The following is a 12,561-nucleotide window of genomic DNA, read 5'->3' as shown; positions in this document are numbered from 1 at the left end:
TTCGTTACGTATCTGCAGTGGTGTTTTACGCTCTCAGATCATCTGAAGCCAATGGTTATGTTTCTTCCTCTTAGCTGGGACAGCTGCCCTAGGAGGCAGCTGGCCAGTGAGAAGGGCCATGAGAAATAAGCAGAGTGAAGAAGAGAATTAATTACTTCAACATATTGCTGGGGTTCAATAGGGCATTTGAGTGGATAACAAGTATGTTCCCAGTTACAGTTGTAAAGACTATAAATACCCTAAACTTAGAGGGGGATCTATTTAAGGCAGTTGTAAGTAATGCCAGTGAGGAAAGAATATTCTTTGGAGACCAATTATTCCATAAATGTCAAAGACAGAGGTTTCTGTCACCACCTTCAGAAGCAGGAGTTACAGGCTGCAGTCAGGAGCCAGATTCTGGGATTTTCTGGATAACAGGTCTGAGATTTCGTTTGTTTCAGTTCAAATACGAAGAAGTGAGCATGAACTATACTGACGTTTCATCACTGTAACATTAATCACAATTCATGGTTTTGGCTTGACCACTCACACAATGGTAGGATCAACACTGCAAGTATTGATCTAAAGGAAAATGAGTCTCCAGAAGTGACAGCAGGATGGGGAGAGAGAGTGAGGATGAAGGCAGTAGAGGAAGGCCGCATACTGGTACCATCTGCCTCCCTTTCACACTATGCACAGTCTTGTGCTGTGTAGGTCACCCAAATGGATACAAGAGCCCATTATCCAAGCAAGCACTGTCTATCATCCCTGAAGTCACTCAAGTTGCTTGCTCACTGGCTTACTTCAGCAAAAGGTTGGAAACTGTGAGTTCTTGCAGGAGGAGAGCAGTAATGCTGACCATTTGGGAGAACGGGTGTGATGACTGACTGACTCAAGCTTTTCTGATTTTTTTTTTTCCAGGAACTTGCTGAGCCAGAAATATGCGTGAGTATACAGAAAAGAAGGAAACATGTGGGACCATCTGTCTCAAGTACCTGCTCTTCATCTTCAACTTTTTTTTCTGGGTAAGAAGCTTCAGTCTATTTCAGAGGCACTGAGATGGCACTGCATTTTTAGTGTGAGGGGCACAGAAGCCTTGGTCTTGGTGAAGTCTTTGGCAAAAAGCACTGACATCAGTAGGATGCAGATTTCATCCTGTGGGATTGCCCGCCCAGGCTGCAGAAGTTATGGTTTGACACTGTAGTCTCTGTCTTTTTCTGGGTCATGTTACTAAGTATAGAAAATAACACACTGTCTCTCTGCTTTGTTTTTTTTTCCATCTGGCTTCCTTTTTCAGGGAGCCTGAGGACTCCGCTGTTTTGCCATTCCTCCTCGCAAAGTCGCAGAGGGAGTTCTGGCAGTGGAGTAGGACAGCTAGAGCAAGGATAACAAACTTCTTGCAGCTGGGTCCACAGTAGAGCTTCCTAGAGCCATGCTTTCCACCAGAAAATTACTGATGTCAAAGGATTGTTTTTTCCTTTGTTGTCTGGGACAGAGCATTGAAGTGTCCAGGTCAGACCTTTAAGGAAAGCTTAACTGTCTGAGCTTAACTACAAGCTGCTTAAAACCCTCCAGAAACACAAGGCTTGCAGAGAGAGAAAGGACTGCTAGGAGTCTGGTTGGCTTCTCCATGTTCATTTGCTGCAAGGGTTAGAGTTTAATAAGCTAGGCTGTTTAGCTCCTTGGCTGTTTTCTCCCCAGATGTATAGTCTAGGAAGGAGATACTGAGCATGGTTGTCATTTATTGGTAGTCTTGCTCCCTGATGTAAAGTTGTTTTCTTCCCCTCTGCTGCTAGGTAGCACCCCAGTAGATTTGATGTTTTTCTGTATTTGTCCAGATAAGTGTGGCTACATTTGGGAAGGCTCTGGTCCAAGTATGAATTGCTGTGCACAGGTAGATGCTCCAGATAGCTTGCATCTCAGTCTGTATGGTGTACAAAACTTGAAACCCAGCCCTTCCCAGTGTAGATCATCTTTGGCTCAGTTTACGGAGCTGAGGCCCATCCCTGGTATCCCAGTCCAGTTGCTCTGGGAGGTGAGGAAGTTCACACATCAGATGCCTCTCATTTGCTTGCTTCTTTTTCTACCCAGCTGGCTGGCGGGGCCGTCATGGCAGTGGGCACCTGGACCCTAGCTGAGAAGAGTGACTACATCAGCCTGCTGTCCTCCAGCACATATTCAGCAACTGCTTATATTCTGGTGGTGGCCGGGGTGGTTGTCATGGTTACTGGCATCCTTGGTTGCTGTGCCACATTCAAAGAGCGTCGGAATTTGCTAAGAGTGGTAAGTTGTGCTTGGTTGTTTTGTTTGGGGGAGGATTCACCCCATTTTATCTTGCACCATACATGGAGGGAGGGAAACACCTTGGCTGCGTTCTACACCAACCTTATTTGTTTGTCCTACAGCAAATACCACTAAAGCTTCCAGCTCCTAACAGCAGTGCTGTCCTTGTCCTAAGTGGCAGGTCTACTGCAGAGCATTTCCTTTCATCAACCCAAAGAACGTGCTTACCAATGCATTGTTCAAAAGTACCAAGTATAGTCATAATACCTATACTTTGTGTAAGAATGTGTTTTGAATAGTTTCAAACAGAATCTCATGGCTTTTGTCTCTTCCTTCTTCCCTGCCCATCCCATATTCTCTTTTGGAAAATGGGAAGAAAGAGGAAGATGTGAGAGACCTGTAACAAAACTGGCTTTTAATGACACAAGGTTCAAGCCAACTTAACACACTTTTTCATTTGGTTCTTGAGAATCAGAATATTTCCAATGAGTGTTTTCTCTAGTTGCAAAAAAATAATTTTTGTTTTACTTCCACAAAAAAGCCACACTGATTTGATAATCCGCTGTTTCTTTTACGCCTTTCCTCATGTTACTTCCTGAGCTCCCTGCTCACCCACCTACACTGAAGTTTTTGACTAGCCCTAAGGTTTCTATTCTGCTTCCTCCCTCTCAAATCTCGCTTTCAGTCTGGAGTGTGGCAGCAGTCCTTTTTAGTATCTGGGCTACAGTGGTGAGCGCAGTGACTGAAATACTAATCAGTTGCTCTTTGCTTTCATAGTTACAGAAAACGATACTTCGGCAACTCTTCACCAGCTCCTTCCTTTGCAAATTCTCATTCACCTGACTGTCATTTCCCCTCTTTTGTTTGGATAGAGTAGCAGAAATGGGAGTCATGAGCAAGCCTGATGCTAGGAGCACTGCTTTGAAGGCCTGGAAATCCCTGTGAGAGGCAGAGTAGGGCCAGGAACGGAGAGTAAAACACAGAGGAGGACACAGCGGGTGCATTGCTGGTGCTTGTTCATTAGGCTCGTGGTCTGTAGCAGTCCGTTTTGGCCTTGCTTCACTTACTTTCCATGCCAAAGAGATCACCCTTTGTCTTTCTGCCTCAGCCAGAAGCTACGAACAAAAATCCGGTGGGGTTTTCTTTGTTATTCTGCCACAGAAAACTAATAATTGTCCCTTGGGAACAAAAGGTCATTCTGTGTCCTTACACCACACGTCCTTTCAGAGTGGCTGGTTGCGACAGGCCTATTGTCTCCTCGAACTTGTGCTCTGCTTTGGTTGCCGGTGAGTAATCTGCACAAGAGATAGGGCTGTGCTGGCCAGGGCTGGGTGAGCCTGGCTGGGTGCCTTTGCCAGCTCTGAGCTCAGACAATAATCCTGACAGCTTCACAGTCAGTGCACCAGGGTCTGTGCCAGCCTGTCCCAATTTCTCTCTGTACCAGAGGCCCAGGGAAATATAGGAGGGAGTGCTGTTAGCGACACTCTCTTCTCTCCCCAGTGCCTCCTTGGTGCTTTTAAAAATCAATTATGACAGCTTTGGGTGCTGTTTGTAAAATACATATCCAGTTTTTAGTTTGTTTTTCTGCTGAAGACTCAGGAACCTGTGAATTTTTTGCTGCCTTTCTACCTAACTGTGAGTTTTATGGATCCACTTCAAGGCTTTTCATAGTATTTCATTGCTCATCACTCACAGCTGTGCTACTTTTTTTTTATGTCATTGCTTATTTGCCTTCCTCGTGTCCCTCCTTAGCCAGCGGATGTGGAGTTTCTCTGGCTCCGTGAACAGGCGTGGCAGTGGATCTGCAGCCTGGCTGGCCGCGATGCTGCAGTCCAGCTCTTTACAAGCACACAAACCACTACTATATTGTACTTCAGTCAAGACGCATGCTTTCATATACAAAACTGTGCCAGCAGGAGTCTCAGGAAAGGACCCATCAAACAGAAGACCTTGCATATGAAGAAAGAAGGTGGCTTTCTTCAGTCTCGGTCCCTCATACTGCCACTTATAGTTAGCTGCCTTGGATAGGGAGAAGGGAACGCGTTGGTTATCATTTCTGTTCCTGGAGCCCTCCCACTCAAGTGAGATTGCTGATTTAGGAGTGCAGTTGCTATATATCTCTTCTTCATGTAGTGGAAAGATCTCTCCAGAGAGCTATTTGGATTGTAGGCAGGTTGAACCATTCTGTGAGTTATTCAGAGAAAACACACTAAAGCTTGACACTTCACTCAAACACTTGAAGCTGGGTGGAAGAAATCTGGACCGTGTAGATCTTGAGGAGATCCAGGCAGCCCTGACCAGCCAGAGTAAGAGTAAATTTTGCCCAGAGCCCACCCAGGCCCAGGCATGTGTCTACTACAGGCCTTTGGGTGAACCCACATTTCTGACTTGTTCTGCAGCCTCTTGGGAAGTGAGCAGGGCATGTCCCCGCAGCTCCATGCTGCAGCTGGCCTGCTCCTTGCAGCACAGATCTGTGTAAGAAAGCTCTGCAATTCCTGATGAAGAGCAAGGAGAGTAGCCCTGTGCTCTATGTGTGAGTGAAAGCTGCTGCTCCTCTATTTCAGCATGATACTTGGAAGTAGCCCTGAGGGAATGATGAGACTGAGATAAGGGTAATGATGCAGTGTATCAGCAGAGACAGGTTGGATGCATGGGTGGCAGATGCACTAACCTCCCTCATAGGGTTTTACGAGGGCCTTGTAACTCCAATTTTTTTAAGGTCTGCAGGATACGTTTGTTTCTATCCACTGTAAGCCAGCACAATGAGCCGAGCTGTGGTGACACAGCTCAGCTCTACCTGAATGCCTCTGACATGATGATGCAGAGCAGGGAAAAATGAATAAAAGAAACTTTTCAGTTCTTTGGTTGTTCTCAGCATCCAGCCACCCTTCTGCCCCCTCCTTGGCAGAGAGATGATGTCAGAGCAGTTAGGGCATAACTAGGTCCCAACAAAAGAAAACTAGCCTTTGTGTCAAGGCATGCCAGTCCTTTCTTGCCCCCTTTCAACCTCCTGGGAGTGTTGGGACCAGCCTTTAGCGATCCCGCACTCCACTGGGTGACTCATTTCCCTGGTATGAATGGGTACCTTGTACAGGCGTCTGCAGAGACTGTCAGTGTTCGGCTGCCTCGGCTGCCAGGGGAGAAGTGTGGGGCTGGGGAGTGAAAGCTTGAGATTGTGTGCTCAGATTAAAGCCTGGTCTGCAGATAAACCCCAGCTGTCCATCCCTTGCAGCTGCTGAATCCCAACAGGAGTGAAAGAGGAAGCCTGAGTGTTTGTGTCGCTTTACTCCTGCAAAGGGGCTTGGAAATACCTAGTGAAGGAGGGTGCACAGTGGGAGTGTAACCCTTGTGCTACAAAAGGCATCCGTGCTGTGTAAGTCAGCTTGCTGTGTCCAGGTCTTCACTGTCCTCCTTTGTGCCAGGGAGAGATGGTTCGATATCCAGTTACATTTGTCCCTTGGGAACGGCCATTTCTTAAGCTCAGGGGTAAAACAGAAAATGGGAGATACTTTGTTTGTTTTGTTCTGGGGAGGCCAACTCTTTCAGGGACTTAGCATGAGGTCCTTGTTATGGCTGGAACTGCTGTCTCTTCCGCTTTATCTACAGAAAGATGATTTTGGTAGCAGTCATAAAACAGCCTGGATCTGTAAAGAAACTGTTCATTGCTGACCAGGAGCAAGGCAGGAGGGATGTGTCAGGACAGGGGTTCTCTGACTCTGAGGAAGTCCCTACATCACGCTCTGTCTTCAGGCCTGCCCAGTCCCTTTAATCTAATACATGTGTTCCTCCTGATAGGTTGGCTTCCCTTCCTATTTGTGTATAGGAATAGTGCTCCCAAACAGTTTTCTGTACTGTCCATTTGATTCTCCTTGTCGTAAGCAGGGCACATCCCTTTCCATTTCACTGCCATTAAGCCCTTTTAAGAAATAGTCATGTTCTCCTCTTAGTCTTCTAAGAGCTCTTCTCGCTTTGGTTTTAAGATACTGAGCTTTTCCCTCTAGGTCCTAGTTCAGCAGAACATATAGTCACAGTCTTGAGTGTGAATCAATGCTAAAGTCCATGTGCTTCAATAATGCCCTTCAGCCTGTGGCTGAGCCCTACAGAAGTCACTGGGAACATAAATCTGTGGTTTATGCTTATGCTTAGGTGGTCTGATACATCCTTGCTGAAACGGGCCTTTTGTTGCTCTTTTGAGTCATCATTATAACATACATTGCTCCTTAGTAACTTGGTGAAATGCCCTAAACAATATCAAAATATGCAAAAGTTTCAATTCTTTTTTATTGATGTCAGAATCAGATGTTTTCTGTGATAATGAGTGTAGTCATTAAGTTATCCAGCAACCATTTTCTTCTGTCCAGTGATCTTATCTCAGTTGCCTGCACTTTTCCATTCTCTACATCCCTCTGGTTCTGTGAGTCAAACTCACACATGCTGCTGCTTGTCTTCAGTTATCCTGTGGGGGTTTTTTTGTTTCTTTGTTTGTTTTAACCTGTGGAATTGTTCCTTTCCTACCCTGTTGAGGTCTTAATCTCAGCCCCTGCCTTTGAACACTGCTGCAGAAGAGCATTGATGAAGACAAGAGTCATGCATTTTACCAGCTAATGAAAAGCTGTGTCCTGGCATCTCCCTACATTCTGTTCTAATGTCCTGCTATTCCCATTATTTTACAGTACTTCATATTGTTGCTGTGCATCTTTCTCCTGGAGATCATTGCTGGAATCCTGGCCTATATCTACTATCAGCAGGTGAGTGGACATTAGTCCTTAGAGACTCAAACCAGGGAGAGTAAACAGCTGGTTATCATCCCATTTCTCCAGCCAGAATTGGGCTTGGAGGCTTGGGACCTAGGGTCTGGTTGTGGTTCACATTTCCACATGTCCGTACTCACTCCTCTCCCCATACAGAAGACTTTGGATTACTTACTGTTCTTGACAAGGTGGTGGTGGTTACTCTAGGGCGGCTACTCAGCCTTGCTGCTCAGCTCCTTCCTGTGGTTCACTTTTGGGCTCTGTTTTTCTGCAGAGCCTTGTGGAAGACAATTTTTGAGGCTGTGTAGATCTAGGAACTCTCCTAACACCCTTCAAGGCATAGTGCAAGCAACTGAAATCACATTAGTGCCACTTACTATATTCAGGATATAGGTACAGTTCCTGCTGCATCCAGCAAGCTAGCTGCCCTCTGAACTGGCGAAGGTAATGAATGGTCCAGCTGAGAGGTCCTTTCAAGTCAAGAAGTTTTTGAGAGCTTTACTTAGCCAGCCCCGCTGAGGGGCTGGAGAACAGCACAGGCTCCCAACAGCTGCAGTTCTAGCTTGGCACTTCTTGCAGTTGCAGAGAGCAGAGGCTTAAGTCATCACTTTTTTTTCAAAGGGAGTGTAGCCACCAAGACAGAAGCAGCCTGGGAAGCTGCTCTCGTGTCTGGAAATTGATTGGAAATGGCAAATTAGGATTGTTGTCAAGTGGCTGTCTGAAAAGCAGCTGGACATCCCATCTTGTTGGCTTCACTGCCAGGATTCCTTGCCATTCCTTTTTCTCTTGGGCCTTCTGTGCTTTGCCTCACTAAGACAGGCGCTGATAGTTTGCAAGGAGCCGAAGAACTGTGCTGGCTCCTATCAGGAGGGATCAGTGGCATGAGTGTGCGTATTTAACAGGGAAAGATCAATCCTGGCAGGTATTGCAAGAAGCCGAGGTCCGTCCATCCATGCAAAGGTTTATATATGACAATGATTGAAGAGGAGCTGATCCTTAGGTTCAAATAAGGGACAATGTATTTGAAGCTGTACCCTTGAGCATTTTAGCTCACTTGAGGGCATCTCTGATCTATAGCTGCACTTCCCCTAGCCCTCTGGCTGACAAATCCCCCTTTTTTCCTGGTTGCAGGCTGCTTGCTCTGTTTGTCACTGGTTTTTATTTCAGCCGTTGCTTTGGTGTCCAAGGCTTGCCTGCGTGTGTCTAAACTGTTTCTTTTGTTATCTCTGTTCCATGCTGCAGTACTTCCCCGTGAGCCCGCAGGTAACTGCTTTTCTCCCAAGTAATAATTCTGCTAATGGACTCCCCTCTTTATTTGCCTCTGATGCCTTCCAGCTGCTGAACCTTTTCCTTTCTTTTTATTACACTAAGTCCTTTGCACTTCTGTAGAGCTTCCCAGCCCAGGATCTCAAAGCATTTTGCAAATATTAATGAATGAAGCCTCTTATCATCTCTGTGAGGTAGGTGTTGTCCCCATTTGACACATGGGGTTGGAAAAAAAAGTGTTTCAAAGGGAGAATAAACTGCAGACTGCAGCATAACCAGATGCTTGACCTCCCATTTACTACTTACTGTGTGGAATAAAAGATGTATAGAGAGGCTACCCATCTGTTTCATTCACTGACCGCATGTAAAATGCATGTTGATGTTGTTTATTGGTATAGGAAACTTAGAATTTCACAGGTGTTGGACTAAAGCAGTGTTGCTGTATGAGCCAGGATGACAAAGAAAAGATGCAGCTCTTTGGCACTCTTTGGCTGTCACCTGGATAGGTGAGAAGATTTCAGCTAGATTAAAAGAGCTTCCACAGGAATAAATGTTTGAATCCAATCACCTGAACATGCCAGTGGTTTATGATGATGCTTTCAGAAATTCTGTACTTCCAAAATCAAACTTTGTCTTTCTGTCACTATTATCAAGAAAGGCCTTGCAGTACTTTTGCAGTCGCACACTTAATTCCCTCCAGTGGCAGGCATCCTTTTCGATGCTGATACAAGAGGTACTCAGACTACATGGCTTCAGTCCAGCATGCCCAGGACTCTGATTTCTTCCTGCTCCTGGACAGTGATTTGGTTTTTAGTATTTTTTCACAGGCTTCTGAGGGAGAAGACTGCACATGGTCTCATAGGCATATTCATATTTAAGCAGGCACAGTTTTATATTCTCTTTTGATGTAGGCATGTCTTGGAAATCTGAAATATTCAAGGTGAGGACACATATGGTGATGTGTCACACAGGCTGAAATTAGGTTCTGAAGCACCTCCTTCCAGTTATCAAAATTTAGGCACAACCCATAATCAACTGGAAACAAGCCTGTCCAGTTGAACCTTGGAGGATGATCTTAAGGGAGGCTGTAGCTTCCACTAGGCTCTCTGCTTTTCTCTTGGAGCAAAGGCAATGAAACATATGCAGGGCTCTGTTGCTCTGAGGGGCGAGTTTTCCTTGTGATTTTTTTATCCCACTTGTCTCTTCTATTCAGCTGAGCATGGAACTGAAGCAAAATTTGAAGAACACCATGACCCAGAAGTACCGGAAGGAGGGAGAAGAGAGTGTTACCGGCGCTGTAGACAAACTGCAGCAGGAGGTAGGTATCTCTATAGGCAGGGAGAATTAATGCAATTGCAGGACTTAAAATCAAACACGCAAAAGGCATCGTGGGCTGTTGACATCCAACAAGCAGATGTTTCTTCTGTATGTTGAGTGTATGTTCTGCTTCTGATTCAAGACAAGGTTGGGTGGGGTGAGGGGCCTGGGCCATGCAACCAGCAGAATTGCATGGTGTGATCTCTGAATTGCATGTCCAGTAGCACTGGGGAAACAACATCTGAATTACTCCCAGAGTGAACTGGAGCTGCTGAGTTACTCTGACAGCTGTTTCTGCTTCCCCCTTCAAAGCTTTGGAGAAATTGCTGACATTTTTCATTAAGCTCCTCAGTACCCTAGAGAGCAAGATATAATGAATGAAGAGCCTCCCTGCTGCTGTTGCTAGCTGTGCCTGGCTCAGGAGTGGTTCAGGTTAGGGCTGCTGCACTTCTGACAGGCTTTCCCACAGAAAAGACCCTTGTGCACAGGCACTTTCAAAGCCTGGGGCCTGCTATACGCATACTGCCGTAGCAGGTGCGTTTGCAATAGTAACTGGTAATTAAACTCACCCTGTTATCACCACTAACACTCTCCAGTCCGGAGGTCAGGAGCTGAGGCAGCTGCAGGTGTGCTCTGGTTACAGTTCATCCTGGCAGTAACCAAGAGTCACAGCTGCTGAAAGATGGATGAAGCTGATATTTAATGGCCATTTTGGGGACTCTTAACACAAAAGTCACTAATAATTATAGTAGCCTAAAAACCTCCAAAAAGCCCGTGAGGTAGCTGGAGTCTCTCTGCAAAGGAGGGTGAAGCCCAGGGCTTGGTGTGGGAGGCTGGAGGGAGAAGGAGGTTGCAGTGCTTGCAGGCTCAGCCTTTGCTCTGTGTGCATGCAGTTCAAGTGCTGTGGGAGCAACAACTACACAGACTGGGCTGACAGCGTGTGGATCAAATCTCCAGAGGCCAATGGACGGAAAGTCCCAGACAGCTGCTGTAAGACGATAACTGACCTGTGTGGCCGAAGAGACCATCCTTCCAACATCTACAAGGAGGTAAAGAGCAAAAGGGCTTCGGAGCCACCTGTCAGAAAGTATGTAAAGGACGTGGGCAGGGTGTGAGGGTGTTGGGTTGATGCTGCAAACTGTCAGTAGGCTTCAAAGTCAGTAGGATTCCTTAGAAAGCAGAATTCATTTCTCTAGTTGAGTGTTCAACCATCTAGGCCATTATTTTATATGTAGATATAGAGAAAAACAATAAATCATATTTGTTAATACAGAATATGCTAGTGATAGGGGGAAGTGGGAGAGGTTGCTGGCTCTGGCAAGAGATGTGGATGTGAGCCCTGCATTTGACGCAGCTTCCTGTCATTGGAATTACTTGGTGAGGTGCAAATAGAGATACTTCTAGTCCTCGAGTGAGATAGTGGGATTTGACCTACAGCATGAAGAAACAGCGTATGGGAAGAAAGATGGCCCTGCAGCAGACATATTAGGTCAGTTCCAGTGGGCCGCAGTTTAGGCTGAAAAGAAGGCTGGAGTTGAGATAGAGGCTTGTCTCTTTCTCGAAGAAGCAAATGGAATCCCAGACTAGGTGAGTAAGCGAACAGGTAGCTCTCAGAGCTTTTATTTGTCAAGTTTGCGTAAGTCTGGTAAAAGTTCCCACATTTATTTTGATACCCTCCAATCCTGTCTCCTGGCTTTAACTTGCTCACTGTGACGCTCTCTATGGGGTAGCAGTCCTTTTTCTCACCAGCGGAACCAGCACCTTGGCTGGCTGTATTGAGCTTGGGGAGCAACAATGGGAGCTTTTTCCTTGTTCCTTTTCCCCTCACAGTTAAGGAGGGCTGTGGATGAAGAGGTGGCCCTGTCAAAGCAGGTATTTCTTCTCACAGTCTGTGAGCAGGACTTGGAAGAGGAGTGAGAATGACATCTGCCACTAAGCCAAGCAATTCAAACAGCTAAAAGGAAACCAACCATCTATCTTTGGGGAATCAATAGGGAGTCTTTCTGATCTACCAAAGCCCCTCTTATCTCCGTCTGCTTGGCTGAGTTTTGCTCTTCAGGGAGAAGGCTTTCCCATAAGGTTTGTGTCTTCCAGGCAAGACTCAATGAGGAGGTGCAGAAGAGAGTCCAAGGCCTGGTGAAGTGTTTCTGAGAGTGGAAGCCCACAACCATTTGAGGGGCAGGACTGGCAATTCCCATCCTCTCTCTGTGCTGCGCAAAGCTGGAGGCAGCTGCCCAGCTGCATTATTAAGAGAGGCCTTGTAGGCTGCCTAATGTATTGGGCTAGCTCTAGAGGAGAAAAAGCTGTAAGGGGAGGTTTGGATCTACAGTCAGATGCTGCATATCATGATACGAGATCTCAGTCAGAGTTCAGAAAGGATTTTAGTAGCTTTGGGGACCAAAAACCTACAAAAAGTGTCAGATCGTGGGAACAGGAGTAACTGCTTCATATCAGGGCAGCTGGAGCTGACTCTAAAACCTAATGCTGACATGGGAAAAGTGAGGCCTTTCCCATCCCTCCCTGGAGGGCAGCACGCTCACTCCTTCCTTCTGCCTATGTGTGTGTAGATGTCTGTTCACTGTAAACTCCTGGGGCAGAAGGACCCCCAGCACCCTTGGGGCACTGCTGTAGCCTACACAATAAATCCTCCTGATGTTACCATGGAAAACCTGCCACAGTAGATTAAACAATTTAATTATTTAAAGAAAACTCTTCAAAAAAACGCCAAACAAAACAAAACCAGAGAATGCTCTTACTGGTTTAGTTTTGCCTTGTGACAACAAAAACTGGGGCCTGAAACAGGAGGGGAAAGGTCATGCTGCCAGCCAAGGATGTAGTTGCAAGGCAGAATCAGGCAGAGCTTGGCTTCCCAGGTCCACACTGAAACTCACTGTTGTCATAAATAGCAGCAAGAGGAATTTACTCTTAAAAGGCTCCTGTTATGTCTTGGTACTGGATCCACTCA

The 12,561-nt window shown here is 46.1% G+C and overlaps 1 protein-coding gene across 9 annotated transcripts in view; it reads left to right on the top strand.

Moving 5' to 3' along the window:
• CD151 (CD151 molecule (Raph blood group)) overlaps positions 1-12,561 on the top strand; it is a 38,478-nt gene that overhangs the window by 22,466 nt on the left and 3,451 nt on the right. For 5 of the 9 annotated variants that reach the window (XM_054827179.1, XM_054827177.1, XM_054827175.1 and 2 more), the window contains 6 exons: positions 901-1,004; positions 2,071-2,262; positions 6,936-7,010; positions 8,256-8,276; positions 9,493-9,597; positions 10,490-10,645. In XM_054827179.1, coding sequence (XP_054683154.1) covers positions 921-1,004; positions 2,071-2,262; positions 6,936-7,010; positions 8,256-8,276; positions 9,493-9,597; positions 10,490-10,645 — 633 coding nt within the window. In that variant the 5' untranslated portion in view covers positions 901-920. The remainder of the gene's footprint in view (positions 1-900; positions 1,005-2,070; positions 2,263-6,935; positions 7,011-8,255; positions 8,277-9,492; positions 9,598-10,489; positions 10,646-12,561) is intronic. The other 4 variants (XM_054827180.1, XM_054827183.1, XM_054827181.1 and 1 more) reach the window with 1 other exon arrangement.

Source organism: Grus americana, chromosome 5 (genome assembly GCF_028858705.1).
Source record: "Grus americana isolate bGruAme1 chromosome 5, bGruAme1.mat, whole genome shotgun sequence".
Lineage (NCBI taxonomy): Eukaryota > Metazoa > Chordata > Aves > Gruiformes > Gruidae > Grus > Grus americana.
Note: the sequence above shows the minus strand (reverse complement) of the source record. Positions and strands in the feature narration are given on the sequence as shown.